This window comes from Eptatretus burgeri, chromosome 12 (genome assembly GCF_056783735.1).
Source record: "Eptatretus burgeri isolate ZD-2024b chromosome 12, Ebu_testis_v1, whole genome shotgun sequence".
NCBI classification, from domain to species: Eukaryota; Metazoa; Chordata; class Myxini; order Myxiniformes; family Myxinidae; genus Eptatretus; species Eptatretus burgeri.
In genome coordinates this window covers 67922338-67940632 of record NC_140972.1, presented here as the reverse complement: position 1 = coordinate 67940632, position 18295 = coordinate 67922338, and the positions used below count along the sequence as shown (strand labels likewise).

The 18295-nt window shown below is 36.2% G+C and overlaps 1 protein-coding gene across 1 annotated transcript in view; it reads right to left on the bottom strand.

Annotated features, from left to right (window-relative positions):
- Nucleotides 1–38: 38 nt before the first annotated feature.
- The window catches only part of TADA2B (transcriptional adaptor 2B), a 41757-nt gene continuing 23500 nt past the window's right edge, over nt 39–18295 (bottom strand). Inside the window, exon 4 of the mRNA XM_085848407.1 lies at nt 39–397. Coding sequence (XP_085704533.1) covers nt 130–397 — 268 coding nt within the window. The 3' untranslated portion in view covers nt 39–129. The remainder of the gene's footprint in view (nt 398–18295) is intronic.

Genomic DNA, 18295 nt, shown 5'->3' with positions numbered 1-18295 from the left:
GGCTACATACAAAATGAAACAAGCAAGGAAAAGCATTTTTACTACTTTTCATGTTTATGATCAATAATTTACTGTACAAGGGAAATTGAGAGGAAATACAACAGCCTTTGTTTCACAGTAAGTGATGTCTTAAATGGAACCCACCCACCCGCTCTTTGCAAGGAAGTTGATAATTCGTTTCTTGTGGCTTTTCTCCAGATTTCCAGGTAGACGTGGTTTTGAAGGTACTCCCTGTCGTTTCTGCAGGTAGTCGCGGATGAGAATGGCCTTTACAGTAACATAACGAGCAGGACTGAGTCCAAGTGAGACGCAGAGAGCCTTTTCCTGTTCTGACAACTCTTGGAAGCAAGGGAGGCTTTCCAAAGCTGCCATCTCCTTATCAGGAGATTCCTTGCTCCTGCATCAAAAACACAATCGTGAACCATTCCAGTTAAAGCTTTGTGAGAAGAGTATGTCATGCTGATGTAGTTATTGAGTCTAATTAATAGAGGCGACAGTGATTGCATTCCCATTCCTGAGTTGAAATAATGTGTTTGAACCAACCAAACACAATCTCAATTTCATTGGCCCTTATTACCCCCATACTTTTCAAACAAGCTCGAATGAGCTAAGATCCTCGTCCTCTTAATGATGACGTCATAAAACGAATATGACATCATTGTGATGTATCAGGTTTGCGATAAATTATCTGTGCTAATGCCCAGCTTGATTCCCACAAACAAAATTCAAACAGCTTGCCTAGTTTCGGAGATAATGGTATAGGCGATATTATGATGTCAACTTTTTTCTGGGAAGAATTTCCAAAATTGGAGATGGTTACTGCCTGTGCGTGGGCTTTCTGCATATACGTACATGGCAAGTTTCACGAAAATCCGATGAAAACTCTGGGTTGTGAAACAAAAAATGTCAAAAATAGGAATGACTTCATAAAAATTGATATGACGTCATAGTGTTGTATCATATGTGCGGTAATTTATCTATGCTAATGCCCTGTTCGATTCCCGCAAACAGAATTCAAAAAGCCTGCCTAGTTTCGGAGATAATTTTTTAGGCGATTTCCATTAGCGGAGATATTGTGACGTCATAACTTTTTTTTCTCGGAGCAATTTTCAAAATCGGAGATGGTTACTGTCTGCGCAGGGTATTTTTACATATATATATATATATATATATATATATATATATATATATATATATATATATATATATATATATATATATATATATATATATATATATATATATATATATATATATATATATATATATATATATATATATATATATATATATATATATATATATATATATATATATATATATATATATATATATAAAGTTTCAGGAAGTTTCGATGAAAACTGTCGGATGTGAAACAAATGAAACAAAAAAATGTCCAAAAATAGGAATGATGTCATAAAAATTGATATGACGTCATAGTGATGGATCATATGTGCGATAATTAACCTCCGCCATCTTCGAAAATGGATGGAGGTTACTGTTTTCACCCCTTTCTGTTTGTTTGTTTGTTTGTGAACAGTATTACGGAAGGAAAAACTCCTGGACGGATTTTGACGAAACTTGGTGGGGGGAGGGGGTTAGGTATGGTCCAAGGATCATGCCATTAAATTTTGGACCCCCCCCAAAAAAATATTATTAGAGAAAATTTTATTTTTTTTTTTGCATTTTTACATGTTTTAAGTGATTTCCAACCCCCCCCCCCCCAAAATTGTTACCCCCCCCCAAAAAAGATTTTTTTTTGCATTTCTACATATTTTAAGTGATTTCCAACCCCCCTCCCAAAAAAATTGTTTGAGAAATTTTTTTTTTTTTGCATTTCTACATGTTTTAAGTGATTTCCAAACCCCCCAAAGAAATTACCCCCAAAAAATTTTTTTTTTTTGCATTTCTACATGTTTTAAGTGATTTCCAACCCTCCCCCCAAAAAAAAATTGTTAGAGAAAAAAAAATTTGCAACTTTTTTTTTCAACAAAATTTCGATTTTTTTTTTGCATTTTTACATGTTTTAAGTGATTTCCAACCCCCCCCCCAAAAAAAAATGTTGGAGAAAAGAACTATAACTCTCAGCACTGTTGACATATTTAATGAATAAGATAGAAGGTTCACTTGAGTGACCCAGCAGTATTGGCGGCGGAGGTTTTGCACTCTCCCGAGTGCTCCCCCTCTAGTTAATCTCTGCTAATGCCCTGTTCGATTCCCACAAACAGAATTCAAAAAGCTTGCCGAGTTTCGGAGATAATTTTTTTAGGCGATTGCCATTAGCGGAAATATTTTGACGTCATAACTTGTGTTCGAGGAGGAATTTTCAAAATCGGAGATCGTTACTGTTTGCGCAGGGTATTTTTACATATATACGCCAAGTTTCAGAAAGTTTAGATGAAAACTGTAGGCTGTGAAACAAAAAAGTCCACAAGAACAACAACGTGAGTAAGACTTAGAGATCATCCACGAGTATCTAAAAAACAAACGGGGGGATATTGTAATTCACTCAGTCTCTGTCTCTCTCCGTCAGTCATGCTATCTCCTAAACGGTTGTGCAGAAATTCACCAAACTTTGGAGTTGTGATCACCACATGGCAAGATGGTGTGAGCAGTGTCATTTTTGGCCCTATTCTCTGGGACCCTGGTCAGGTCAGGTATGGGAGCATGAGCCGGAGCAGCACGTCGCTGCGTTCACTTTCTGCCAGTATTCCAGGGGGGCCACCGCCTGGCTATCCCCCAGGCAGATGCCTGGCCCATCCCCATCTCCTTGAGATGCTGATGAACCTGCTGCAACCACGAGGCATGTGGTCGGCCCATTGGACTCCTCCACTCACGAGACTCCCTCTCTGAAAGAATCTGGTGAGCAGGATTAGCGTCAAGAAAACGAGCCACGTGTCCATACAGCCACAGCGGACGCTCACGGACTATGCAGGTAACAAATCTCATTTGAGTATCTCCAACCGCTCGTTGGATACAAAGTCCGACTCGTGATAGCCAAGAATTCTCCGAAGAGAACTGGTACCAAAGTAATTAAGTCCTGTCTCAGATCCCTGGTCAGAGTCCAAGTCTCACATCCATAGAGTAAGACTGGAAGCACCAAGGATCTGAAGACTTGGACTTTCGTCCTCCCGAACAAGCACCGGCAGAACTACACCCCATGATCCAGTGAATCCATGACTCCCCATCCCGATCCAGACATCTGTTTTTACCTCTGCCTCACAGCCAGCAGAGACATGAATATCACTGCCAAGGTAAGTGAATCTCTCAGTGACCTCAACATCCTCGCTTCAAACAGGTACAAACAGGATAGCAGCATCCAAGATGTTATTGAAAGCCTGGATCTTGGTTTTGACCCAGGAAACTCGTAATCCCAACGGCTCCGACTCCTCATTTAGTACCTCGAGGGCCCCCAAAAGGATATCTAGAGTCTCCACAAAGATGACTGCATCATCTGCAAAATCATGGTCAGAGATCTTGATATTCCCAAACAATGCACCGCAGCTTGATCTCTCCGACATTCTCCTCAGAATCCAGTCCCTTCAAGTGCTGAAAAGGATGGGGGCCAGGACACACCCCTGATGAACTCCAGTAACAACGAGAAATAAGTCAGAGATGCTATCACCACATCTCACAGCTCTCTCAGTACCGGAGTACAGTTCAGACATCAGCTTGATCAGTTTTGGTGGCACCCCACAAAGACCAAAAATCCTCCAGAGGGCATCGCGATTCACTGAATCAAATGTATTACAGAGATCAACATAGGCTGCAAGCAGCCCCTGCCAGAACTCTCGCCTGCGTTCGGTGAGGACCCGATGAACAAGGATGCAGTCAATCTTTGACCTCTGGTGAAAAGCCTGACTGCTCTGGACACCAGTGCTCAAGCAGATGGTCGCGAACCCTATCAAGAATTATCCGAGCAAAGACCTTGCCCGGCACTGAAAGCAGCGTCACCCCTCGGTAGTTGTTGCAGTCTTGGCGATCACCCTTCCCTTTCCAGAGAGGGACAAGGTCGTTCTTCCAGTCAGTTAGGATGATGCCTGTGTTCCAGGCAGAGCACAGAACTGCATGCAACGACACGAGTGCAGCATTTCCACCAGTGTTGAGAAGTTCAGCATGGATGCCACAGATCCCTGGAGCTTTACTCCATTTCAACCGGTTCACCGCAGCCTGTGTTTTTACAAATGAAGGTGGACCGCAGTTGATTGGAGGGTCAGCAAGAGGGATAGTAACACCCTGACATCCATCTTCACAGCTGGTGGATCAGCCTGATACAGCCGCTCAAAGTAACCGGCTCAGCGGGCCTTCACTTCAGACTCTTCTGTCAAGAGCCCACCACTCACTGCTCTCACTGCAGTACAACGAGGGATGGATTTGGAGGAACACAATACGCGAATTCCCTTCTGAGCAGGACGAGAATCACTTGACCAGAGGTGATTGCTCTACCCCCTAACAGATTCCTTGCACATAGGCCTCGTTGTCAACCCTCAGCACACGTCAAGTTTTACGTCTTAACTCCCTGAACAGCTCAGCTCTGCCATTCAGCCTGGTCCTGCGACTGGTCAATGATATCCAGTGTCCCTTGAGAGACCATATTCTTCTTCGCCCTCTGGTGAGTTCCAAGACATCCACTGGCAACATCAAGCATGGTGATCTTGAAGGCACTCCACAATTCTTCAGGATCCCTCAAAGCACCCAGACCCCCAAATCTCCACTCAGCCTTTTCCCAAACTCCTCAGCTACCCTCTCATCCTTGAGCTTGCCAATATCCAGCCTTGGCTGGGATGGAACCATTCTCCTGGATTTGCACTACAACTTCAGAGTTGCTACAACAAGCCTGTGGTTAGTGTTGAGGAACTGGGCACTCTGGTAGACCCTGCAGTTCTGGATTATCCTCCAGTGACTATCAATGAGCACAAGGTCACTCCTTTGGCACACCGCCAGCGTTGGAATACCAAGTCCAGCGATGAGCTTGTGGGCGCTGAAACCATGAACCAGCCACCCTAAGTCCATGACTTCTTGCAAGGTCAAGGAACTTAGTGATATTTTGGTTCACACTTACAGATCCATGGGGACCAACACACGTCTCATAACCATCCCTCTCAGTTCTCGTCTGGGGCACTGATCAACCACAGACTCGAGTGTGGCCAAGAATGCGGCCTTCACGGTGAGATCACTCGCCTCAGTCGGAGCATATACAGAGACCAGTGAAATGACACTCAAAGAATGACGAATCCTTGGTCTCATACTCTTGTTGACGGTTATTACCTCCTATTATCATTGGAGTCAGCTTATTGGACACAGCTACAACAACTCTTTGGGCATGGTAACCATCAGAGCGACCAGACCAATCGTTGGTGTAACCACCCGCCATGATCTCGCTGCAATCCGGTTTCCGAAACCTCAGAGAGTGCTACAAGACCAATGTCCAAATGCTTGAGCTCAGATGATAACAGACAGGTGATTATCCTCTCGTAGGGATAGGATATTCCAAGCACCCACCTGAAGGGATCACATCAGGTTAACCCAAGGAAACCGCTGTCTGGTGGATGACACCTCAGCACCACTCTGACACACACTACCGCAATCTGACCCTGGAAGGTTACCCCGTGGTTTCCCTCCTATCATCAAAGATTGGGGGTCCTGAAAGCTTTTCCCCAATCACGTCATCCGGTGAGTTGCCCTGTGAAGGGAAGCTGCACAGGAGGTTCTCCCACAGAGTGGGTTTTCAGTCTTCTTTTTGCTTTTGGTATGTTTTGCGAGATGAAGTGTTTTACGGTGGTCGGAGTACAAATTCTGCCACCAACCTCCTAATAAGAAGTAACTCATATGCAGGAGGACATCCGCAGACACAGTTGGGCACGAGATATGGATGGCGTTGCCTCACAAGGAGCTCCTCCGCCCGTTGACGGGTTTTGTTTTTAATCTTGCTGGGTGTCCATATCATACACCCTCCTCACCAAGAAATTGGTGGGGGAGACGGTTTAGTCGCTGACAACACGACCATTAAACAGGTGAGTTCAGGTTTTCATGGTATCTGTAGCAAGTCACAGATCTAATCTGACCTGACCTGGGCCTTGGGGTGGGGGGAAAAATGGTAAATACCAAAAAATGCAATTACGGGGACATTTTAAAATGTTTTTAATGCAATTTTGTAAATGCAATCAACATTGGTAGATGCATGAAATATGTAATGATTTGTTTGGATTTGACCCCTGGTTCTTGCCCTGGGGATGGAGTCTTCGGGTCAAAATGGATTATTAAAAAAAAAAAACCTCTTGATCTTGGGTCTTTCCTGGTGGAACTTTTGGCCATCTTTCAACTTTGCTTTTGGTGGGAAGCGTAGGGTTTTGCGATGGTGTGTCATTGTCTTTGCTCTAGTTTATGTAATTGGAATAGTCACTGTGCAGGGTATCCCAGATAAGACTGAACGATTATATTTTCATTTTAACAAAAAGATTCCCGTTGAAATAATACATTCTCCTATAATATAAAACTAGAGGGGGAGCACTCAGTAGAGTGCAAAACATCTGCCGCCAATACTGCTGGGTCACTCAAGTGAACCTGATATCCTATTCATTTAATTTGACGTCAACATTGCTCACAGAGTTATAGTTTGCAACTTTCCCTTTTACTTTTAACTTTTACATACTCAATTCATTCGTCATAACTGGATTCCTTGAGACAGAAATTGATTTTACGTGAGTATATCCACCTGAAGTTCCAAAATCAGCCGCAATTATAATTTTGGCATGTTATTTTTTTGTTGGAAATCACTTATAACATGTAGAAATGCAAAAAAAAAAAATCAAAATTTTGTTGAAAAAAAATTTGCAAATTTTTTTTTTCTCAAACAATTTCTTTTGGGGGTGGAAATCACTTAAAACATGTAGAAATGCAAAAAAAATGTTTTTTTCTCGAATAATATTTTTTTTGGGGGGGGGGTTGGAAATCACTTAAAACATGAAGAAATGCATCGAAAAAAGATCGAAATTTTGTTGAAAAAAAAGTTGCAAAATTTTTTTTTTCTCAAACAATTTCTTTTGGGGGGTGGAAATCACTTAAAACATGTAGAAATGCAAAAAAAAGGTTTTTTCTCTAATAATTTTTGGGGGGGTTTGAAATCACTTAAAACATGCAGAAATGCAAAAAAAAATTTTTTCTTTAACAATTTTTTTTTGGGGGGGGGACAAAGTCCAAAATCTAATGGCATGATCCTGAGACCATACCTAACGCCCCCCCCCCACCAAGTTTCGTCGAAATCCGTCGAGGAGTTTTTCCGTAATACTGTTCACAAACAAACAAACAAAAAAACAGAAAGGGGTGAAAACAGCAACCTCCATCCATCTTCGATGGCGGAGGATAACTGGAGGGGGAGCACTCGGGAGAGTGCAAAACCTCCGCCGCCAATACTGCTGGGTCACTCAAGTGAACCTTATATCAAACGCATTAAATATGATGTCAACAGTGCTGACATATTTAGAGTTCTTTTCTCCAACATTTTTTTTTGGGGGGGGGGGTGTTGGAAATCACTTAAAACATGTAGAAATGCATGAATCACTTAAAACATGTAGAAAGAAATCGAAATTTTGTTGAAAAAAAAGTTGCAAATTTTTTTTTTCTCTAACCATTGTTTTTTGCGGGGGGGTTGGAAATCACTTAAAACATGTAGAAATGCAAAAAAAAATTCTTTAACAACTTTTTTTTGGGGGGGGGGGACAAAGTCCAAAACCTAATGGCATGATCCTTCGACCATACCTAACACACCAAGTTTCGTCGAAATCCGTCGAGGAGTTTTTCCGTAATACTGTTCACAAACAAACAAACGAACAGAAAGGGGTGAAAACAGTAACCTCCATCCATCTTCGATGGCGGAGGATAACTGGAGGGGGAGCACTCGAGAGAGTGCAAAACCTCCGCCGCCAATACTGCTGGATCACTCAAGTGAACCTTATATCTTACTCATTGAATATGATCTCAACAGTGCTGACATATTTAGCGTTCTTTTCTCCAACATTTTTTTTTGGGGGGGGTGTTGGAAATCATTTAAAACATGTAGAAATGCAAAAAAAAATTATCTTTAACAACTTTTTTTTGCGGGGGGCGGGTTGGAAATCACTTAAAACATGTAGAAATGCAAAAAAAAAGAAATCGAAATTTTGTTTAAAAAAAAGTTGCAAAATTTTTTTTTCTCAATTTTTTGGGGGGGTTTGAAATCACTTAAAACATGCAGAAATGCAAAAAAAAAATTCTTTAACAATTTTTTTTGGGACAAAGTCCAAAATCTAATTGCATGATCCTTGGACCATACCTAACCCCCCCACCAAGTTTCGTCGAAATCCGTCGAGGAGTTTTTCCGTAATACTGTTCACAAACAAACAAACGAACAGAAAGGGGTGAAAACAGTAACCTCCATCCATCTTCGATGGCGGAGGATAACTGGAGGGGGAGCACTCGGGAGAGTGCAAAACCTCCGCCGCCAATACTGCTGGGTCACTCAAGTGAACCTTATATCTTATTCATTAAATATGTCAACAGTGCTGACAGAGTGATAGTTCTCTTCTCCAACATTTTTTTTGGGGGGGGGTTGGAACTCACTTAAAACATGTAGAAATGCAAAAAAAATGTTTTTTTCTAGAATAATATTTTTGGGGGGGTTGGAAATCACTTAAAACATGGGGAAATGCAAAAAAAGATCGAAATTTTGTTGAAAAAAAAATGCAAAATTTTTTTCTCAATTTTTTTGGGGGGGTTTAAATCACTTAAAACATGCAGAAATGCAAAAAAAAATTTCTCTAAATTTTTTTTGGGGGGGGGGTTGGAAATCACTTAAAACATGAAGAAATGCAAAAAATCCAATTTTTTTCTTTAACAATTTTTTTTTGGGGGGGGGACAAAGTCCAAACTCTAATGGCATGATCCTTGGACCATACCAAACCCCTCCACCAAGTTTCGTCGAAATCCGTCAAGGAGTTTTTCCGTAATACTGTTCACAAACAAACAAACGAACAGAAAGGGGTGAAAACAGTAACCGCCATCCATCTTTGATGGCGGAGGATAACTGGAGGGGGAGCACTCGGGAGAGTGCAAAACCTCCGCCGCCAATACTGCTGGGTCACTCAAGTGAACCTTATATCTTACTCATTGAATATGATCTCAACAGTGCTGACATATTTAGCGTTCTTTTCTCCAACATTTTTTTTGGGGGGGGGGATTCATTTAAAACATGTAGAAATGCAAAAAAAAAAAATTCTTTCACAACTTTTTGGGGGGGAGGGGTTGGAAATCACTTAAAACATGCAGAAATGCAAAAAAAAGAAATCGAAATTGTTGGAAAAAAAGTTGCAAAAATTTTTTTTTCTCTAACAATCGTTTTTTGCGGGGGGGGTTGGAAATCACTAAAAACATGGAGAAATGCAAAAAAAAATTTCTTTAACAACTTTTTTTTTGGTGGGGTGGGGGGACAAAGTCCAAAATCTAATGGCATGATCCTTCGACCATACCTCACCCCCCACCAAGTTTCGTCGAAATCTGTGGAGGAGTTTTTCCGTAATACTGTTCACAAACAAACAAACAAACAGAAAGGGGTGAAAACAGTAACCTCCAATCTTCGATGGCGGAGATGAATAAAAATTACCCCTGTGTGGGGGTGACGGTCATCTCTGTGATGTTTTTTTACTATCAAAATCGATGAACCATTGCCAGATATCTCCTAAAATGACAGACTGAAAAGGTTTTGAAAATGGCAAATTTCACAAACTTTCGTGACCTCGTGACCTTGACCTCGAATCCAGGAAAAACTAGAGGGGGAGCACTCGGGAGAGTGCAAAACCTCCGCCGCCAATACTGCTGGGTCACTCAAGTTAACCTTATATCTTATTCATTAAATATGTCAACAGTGCTGACAGAGTGATAGTTCTTTTCTCCAACATTTTTTTTTGGGGGGGGGGGTGGATATCACTTAAAACATGTCGAAATGCAAAAAAAATGTTTTTTTCGAGAATAATATTTTTGGGGGGGGTTGGAAATCACTTAAAACATACAGAAATGCAAAAAAAAGATCGAAATTTTGTTGAAAAAAAAGCTGCAAAAATCTTTTTCTCAATTTTTTTTTGGGGGGGGGGGGTTGGAAATCACTTTAAACATGTAGAAATGCAAAAAAAAGAAATCGAAATTTTATTTTAAAAAAAGGTGCAAAAAATATTTTTCTCAATTTTTTTGGGGGTGTTTGAAATCACTTAAAACATGCAGAAATGCAAAAAAAAAATTTTTACAATTTTTTTTTTTGGGGGGGGGGGACAAAGTCCAAACTCTAATGGCATGATCCTTGGACCATACCAAACCCCTCCACCAAGTTTCATCGAAATCCGTCGAGGAGTTTTTCCATAATACTGTTCACAAACAAACAAACAAACAAACAGAAAGGGGTGAAAACAGTAACCTCTGATCTTCGATGGCGGAGATGAATAAAAATTACCCCTGTGTGGGGGTGACGGTCATCTCTATAATGTTTTTTCCGATCAAAATCGATGAACCGTTGCCAGATATCTCCTTAAATGCCAGACTGAATAGGTTTTGAAAATGGCGACTTTCACAACTTTCGTGACCTCGTGACCTTGACCTCTAATCCAGGAAGAACTAGAGGTGGAGCACTTGGGAGAGTGCAAAACCTCCGCCGCCAATACTGCTGGGTCACTCAAGTGAACCTGATATCTTATTCATTAAATATGTCAACAGTGCTGACAGAGTGATAGTTCTTTTCTCCAACATTTTTTTTTGGGGGGGGGGGGGTTGGAAATCACTGAAAATATGTAGAAATGCAAAAAAAATGTTTTTTTCTCGAATAATTTTTGGGAGGGGTTGGAAATCACTTAAAACATGTAGAAATGCAAAAAAAGATTGAAATTTTGTTGAAAAAAAAGTTCCAAAATTTTTTTACTTAATTTTTTGTGGGGGGGGGGGTTGGAAATCACTGAAAACATGGAGAAATGCAAAAAAAAAAGAAATCGAAATTGTGTCAAAAAAAGTTGAAAAATTTTTTTTTCTCAATTTTTTTGGGGGGGGTTTGAAATCACTTAAAACATGCAGAAATGCAAAAAAAATCTTTAACAATTTTTTTTGGGGGGGACAAAGTCCGAAATCTAATGGCATGATCCTTGGACCATACCAGGAGGGTGAATATACTGATTCTGGCTCACTTTTCCCCATGTAAATGAATGGGGGATTTTAAGCGATTCATATTTTTTTCTCTAACAAATAAACCCCCTTTTTATCCCAAGGTATATTTATTTGTCTCCCCTTTTAACCTGGGGACACTTTTTTTTCAAATAACCCATGCAATAAGATAAAGATTTGTTCAAGTAGCAAAGTAGTAATGTGATTTGTTAAAGGTGATTCTAAAGAAATATCTGAAATGTCTCAGCCTCGGGACACTCTTTATCAAATAACCAATGCATATTGTTTAGCTCACTCATTGAACCTATAAAGATTTGTTCATTCTCAAATTCCTTCAATAGTTTAATTTTCTTTGCACAATAATCCCCATCTAAAATATTGAAAAACAAAACATTTGAATCTTTATATTTTTTAAGATACCTCTTTTGTGCCATTACGAAATGATAAACTTCTCTTAATGCTCTTGTTTGACCACCTCCTGAGCCACATATCATTTTGAGATTATAGTAAATTGTTTTTTCATTGTTCAATTGATAACCATCAAAGTTTTCAGTCCATTCAAGGATATTCATTTTTTTCTTTACATCCTCTAACTTACTAGTTTTTAAATTGATTCGCTTATTTGTTTTATTTACCTTTGTTTTAGTTATTTTTTCAATAAGACTTATTTGATATTTTTCACATTCATTATGTTTTCCATTTATATACCAAGACTGAGATTTTCTCCACTCTTTAGTTTGATTAATACTTGGTTTGACCATTTATATATTGCGAAAAAACGCGGCGGAAGCCCTTAAAAAACCCTAACCCATCTTCCCATCGTTAAAACACAATCTATTTTATACACTCTATCATACAATATCCATATGGAACACAATCTATTCCATTATCTAAAATAAATCTCTTATCATCAAAGGCTCCTAATGCCTTTTTATTTACTTCTTCACTATATATGTTATGTTTATAACTTCTTATTGTATTCTTCTTTCTTATTCATCAAACAATTATACTAATTTCTAAAAGTTATTGATTTCTTTATTACATATTTCTTTATTCCCTTTAACCGCTTTTCAATCTGATCACCATACTTATAAGCATATGCCTTTGCTCTCAATCCAATAAACTCACTCATTACTTTTCCACCCAACTCATCCTTAAACTTACCAACAACCTTTTCATTCTTTTTAGAAAATAACTCACTCTTCTTGCTGAAATTACTTGTATCATATACTCCAATATTTTTCTTCATATCTTTATAAACATCATCAGTTTTTATATCTAGGATAAAACTATCAGTGTCCATATACAACAATGAAACATTTTCACCATACTCTTTCTTTAAGTCATTATACAAATAATCATACATCAATATCTTTGATAAATCAAGAACTGCTGTTCCAATATAAATTGGTTTATCCATTACAATACTTTCCTTTTTCATATGAATTGCAGAAAAGTTCTCTGAAAAACCTCTTCTCTCTCAAAACTTGGTTTATTTATCAATCTCGAAGCTTCTTTCCAAGATGTTGCGAATCTAATGTTTTGCCTGTTTCTAACATTTTCCATAGTCTTTCCAAATACAGCATTATTCATTAATTTATAAAAGTCCCCTTCAAATTTTACTTTTGTATTTGCTCTCATATCTGTATTGAATTGAATATACTTTTTCACCCAAGGACTTTGTTTAAATTTTAAAACTCTATGAATTTTAGCTACTCTCAATCCTTCTCTCAAAAACTGTTTTAAGCTTCTCTGATGCAAAACATATCCCTCTTTATCATAGAATGTTGTTACTAACTTTTCTGTTGATTTGCCTTTAATATTAAAACTTTTATGATAATCACTGAACCATTCTTTCTTTGGGGTTTCTTTCTCACATGCAAAAAGAAGGTCTTTATGCTTATTATGAAGATCACTCGGGTACCTTAAATCAACTTCAAAATAATAACCTTCTTCTTCGTCATTCAATTCCTCTTGAGAAGAAATAACAATATTCATCAAAGCCTTTTCATAATCCTTTTCTTCCACCCACTCTAATTTACCATAAGGCAGAGATTGAGACATTGCCCATCCATACAAATTATTAGCATCAAAATACATCAAATAATTACTATCTTTTTCACTATCATAATTCGGAAGATATTTATTATTTGCTTTAGCATATCTTTTTGAACATACTTGTGATATTCCACCTCTCTTGGACTTCTCAATCATCAAAAGCATATCAACATCACTGATTAAATCTATATCTTGTTTTGTCATTTTCAACATTGCACTCCAAGCTAAACCAGGAGCTGTGAAATAGTGGGCAGGATCTAATCCATAACAATTTTTATTATGACAGAGTGATCTAAAAGCTTCAAAGACATCAGCTAACAATAAAACATGTTTTTAGATATAAATCATGATATTCTCCAAGGTTCTTTATCTTAAATATTTTACATATTTGTTGTGCGTGTTTATATTCCTTATCACTTATCTCTTCTTCATAAAGGTTATTATAGAAACTTTCTTTTGAAGGAAGTTGTGTTTCTTTAAATCTCATAAATGAATCCATATAATCATAAGGATAAATTCCCTTACTTGTAAGAATTTTCTCTTTACTATGAATTTCATTCCTTGTTTGAATTTCCTCTCTCGTGAGAATTCCTTCTTTAATCAGAATTTCATCTTTAATCAGAATTTCCTCTTTAGTTAGAATTTCATTCATTGTTCGAATTTTCTTTGTAATTAGAATTTCATCTTCAGTTAGAATTTCTTCATTAATTTCCTCATTAATTCGAATTTCCTCTTTACTTTGAATTCTCTCTTTAATCTGAATTTCCTCTTTAGTGAGAATTTCCTCTTTTGGAAAGAATGAATTAAGATTTGGAAAAGAGTCCGTGGAGCTTAGATTTGATGCGAGGTAGGCTAGTGGTGTTCCCATAAACTTGTAAGAATCTAGAAACCTAATACGAGTTAAAGGTTTTGTGAATATCATTTTTGTAAATGAAATATACTTTTGACTTGTGTTTGTTATGGCAGAAATATTCCCTGGTGTTTTTGAAAGTTCATTTATAAATAGATGTGTATCATAGTTGGTGCTGTTGTGAAGAAATACTGGAATAAAAGAAGGTAATTTATAATTAAGATTACAACAGGAATGAGCGGGACCTCTATATTTACCAGCAAGATGACAATGATCCCTAACTTTAGACTCCTTAATTTCCCCCTCACAAATATGACAGATTTTTTTTTCAAAATTCTAATTTTTCTTCTTTGGTAAATTTCATCGGTTCATTTGTTTCTTTCATTAATTTAGTGAGTCTTATACAATCCTTTTCTAATCGTTTTACAAACTCTTGTGAAGCTTTTTTTCCACTATAATGTTCAAGTTTATTATACTTTTCTCCAAAAGATGATTTGATATAATAACAGAAACCACAAGGAATATGTTTTTGATATTTCTTTGTGTATGATTCTTTTGGATTAGGAGAAGCAGTATTTATCTTTTTAAGGATACACTCAAAATCAGCGTATATCACAAATGGGTGCATGATAGATTTATTATAATCTTCAAAAGAAATCTTTTCACCAGGTTTAGGCATTGTAATTACAGCTGATTTATGATTACTACAATATTTTGAATGTTGTTCTAATCGTTCTTTTGTATGAAATGAATTAAGACATCGCTTTCAAGGATATATTTTGTTTGCTGTTCTGAATACCTGAGAAGAGATTAATCTTGATAAATTATTGATGTATGTGTAATGTGAATTATTTCCAACACTAAAATATAAAAGATCAATGTGTGTTTCTTCATTTTTATAGTTGTTTGAAATTTTTAATATTTGAACTTTGTTTGTATCCGTTAATCCATATACATTAATAGAAAGATTATTCTTTTTCTCAAATTTAGGAATATCTGTTAGTGACATTGGGAATTTAAAATCTTTAATGTCCAAGGTATTCTCATATTTCATATATTGTTTTACTCTTTCTGAATTACATTTTGGTGGATGAAAGTGAGCAAGAACAGACCAGAGAAAACATTTATTATCATTGTTCTTAATATTAACAACTGCCTTCTTTAGTTTTATTTCTTTTGGTAATTCAATATAAGAAGAAGCTTTAAGAAGGTTTGATTTTAGAATGTGTATATCTAAAAAGATGATTTTTTTTAATATTGAATCCACTTCCTTCCACTGTATTATCAACATCCTCCTCTTGTTTTGATAGTTCTTCATAAACCCCACTATTCAAAAAATCTTGAAATGATGTTATAAAATGAAGATCTGTTCTCATATAAGGAGTTTGTTCTTCATCTTGTCTTTTCATTTTCATTTTCACTCCCATATAAAACTTTCAAGCTTTCATTTCTTTTAATGTCTTTTTAATAACTTTTTCAACATCAGGTTTCACTATTTCAATTGATTCAGCTATTGATGATGGACCGGGTTCTCTAAATTGAAAAATCCTTATTTTTATATGCCCTTTAAATGCCCCATCAGTGTTTTCAATATAATAGTCTCCCTTTACTTTAAACTCATTTTTCTTGTGTTTTTGTGATTGAAGATGTCTATTATAACTTCTCTTCAAAACATCCTTTGAACAGATATCACAATGTTTTCTTTCCAACTCAAGAGGAGATATTTGATGAAATAGATTAAATGTGTGTTTGTTGGTTCGGAGGTGTTTTCTATAATGTTTATATTCGTGATTACAAACATCGCAGTATGTTGTATTCACCATATTTATACAATAAATCTTTCCTTAAACTAAAATTTTCTTGATGAAAATTTCGTTTATTTTACAGGTGAATCTGTGCTTAAAACCATTTTATCCTCCAACTTTTTCCCTTAATAAATACAATGTTTCAAGACACAAAAGACAACTTTCAATCAATCTCTTCATTTGTTAAAGATACTGATTAATATGTCAAGGATGTAAAATTGAACAAAGATAAACATAACAACTATTGGATAAAAACAATTATGGTAAATAATATGAGTTCTTAAATTTCCTTCAGTGGAAGGGCTTTTAGTATACCTGGTAGAACATCAATTAAAGTATCTCGAACAAAAGTTTCTCCTCTCCTTCTGGTAATATATTCAAAACTAGAAAAAGCAATGAAACAAGAAAAAGTATCAAAAAACAAAAACCTTATGGATGAAGCTTTAGAAAGAAAAGATAAGACCATCTGTAATATGCAAGGAGAAATTTGTATTTTTTTCAACAACCCTAAAGATGTAAATCCTGATGAAATAAAGGATGTTAATATATCACGTGAAATGACATTTCGTTCAATAGTACTTAACGATCATTTTAAAATTACCTTTAATATAAAAAATGTTGTCGTTGAATCTGGTAATGAAAAAAAGTATATCGATATCGATGGTAATATTATTAAATATGAGTCAATATGCAACTGAAAGTATAGATGAATTTCAGTTTAAGTAAAGTTTTACTTTATAAATATGCTGGACTTTCCTGATTCTCCATATGACAAATTTGAGAATTGTCCTGCGTGTGAAAGACGGGGATTAAACACAGAGTCAAAAGCCTATAAACAATGTATATTCTGTGATTATCTTCTAATTAGTGATAATCAAAAATATAAAAAGGAAAATAATTCTTTTAGATTTACACCAAAAATGAATTACTTTACAAGATTGATTAGAGAAATGAATGTAAAGTATGAGGGTGATAACACACCTTTCCTTACAAGGGAAGAAACTGAACGTATTAGAGAAATGTTCAAAAGATTGTTGTTATATATTATTCATGGATGTGATTTTCAAGGAAATATCAACACAAGATATTGCATAAATAAAATAATGGATTATCTTGAAATTAAACCTGAACTTAGGATAAAATATAGAGTTTCTAAAAAAGCCAATAATAAATATAATAACCTGTTTTCCAAATATATAAATGAATGATTTTTTACCCATTTGGGAAAATAAGATAAAATTTAACAATCATAAAAATCTCCCAAATTCATAAAGATGTCTCATATTTGGTTCAAGTGGATGTGGAAAAACCTGCTTACTTTTAAAGATGCTCCTCACTCCCAACTTTTTAGATAATGATAATTTAATAATTTTCACAAAGTCGAGTTTTCAACCAGAGTATAAACTACTCTCACAAGGTTTTAATGCTGGTCTTCAAAAAGAAGATATAATCGGTTTATTTAAACTTCAAAAAAACCTAAATGATTATAACATTGAAGATATAATTCAACTATTTTGTGATACACAGAGATGTAAAAAGAAATCAAATCCGATAACTTGTATTCTTAGTGATAATACGGATGATATACCGTCTCTCCAAGATTTGGATAAATCAAAAAAGAACCTCGTTATCTTTGATGATTGTGTTAATGAGAGAAACCAAACGGTAATGGACAGCTACTACACAAGAGGGAGACATTCTTCTTGTAATTGTATTTATCTTAGTCAATCGTACTTTCAACTTCCTCGTCATTCCATCAGAAACAATGCTAATACTTTTATTTTATTCAAGTTAAATTCAATAGATATCAATAATTTTTGGAGAGATAATTGTTCTACATTATGTAGTAAAAAGAAATTTGGGGATTACATGAAGCACACGACTGAAAAATATAAATATATTGTTGTGAAACAAGATGAGATATTAAGGGATATATTTTTTGTTTTATAAACAATTACATATATAAATGCTAACTATTATTATAAATCTCGTGGGTAAATCTGCTTCTGGAAAAAACGTTCATAAATCAAGGTTCTTGTGTAGTACAAATGAGAATATTGTAAATTTACTTAAAAACACCCCGTGATACGCATTGTATCAACAACAACTAGAGCAATAAGACCTGGAGAAGTAAAAGGTGAAGATTATCACTATATTTCAGTGGAAGAATGAAGGTCAAATATTTGAGGAGGTTTCTCTTGGTACAACAAAACATTCACATTGCAAGAGTGAGTTAAGGAAACTAAAATCTGCTGGTCTTGTGATATTAGAAACTAATCCAGAAGGAAAGAGACAAATTATTAAACATCTGAGCGGAGTGAAGATTTTATCATTCGGTTTTGATGTTGATTAAGAAACTCAACGCAAACGTATGAAAAGCAGAGATGCAAGTATTAGTGAAGAAGAA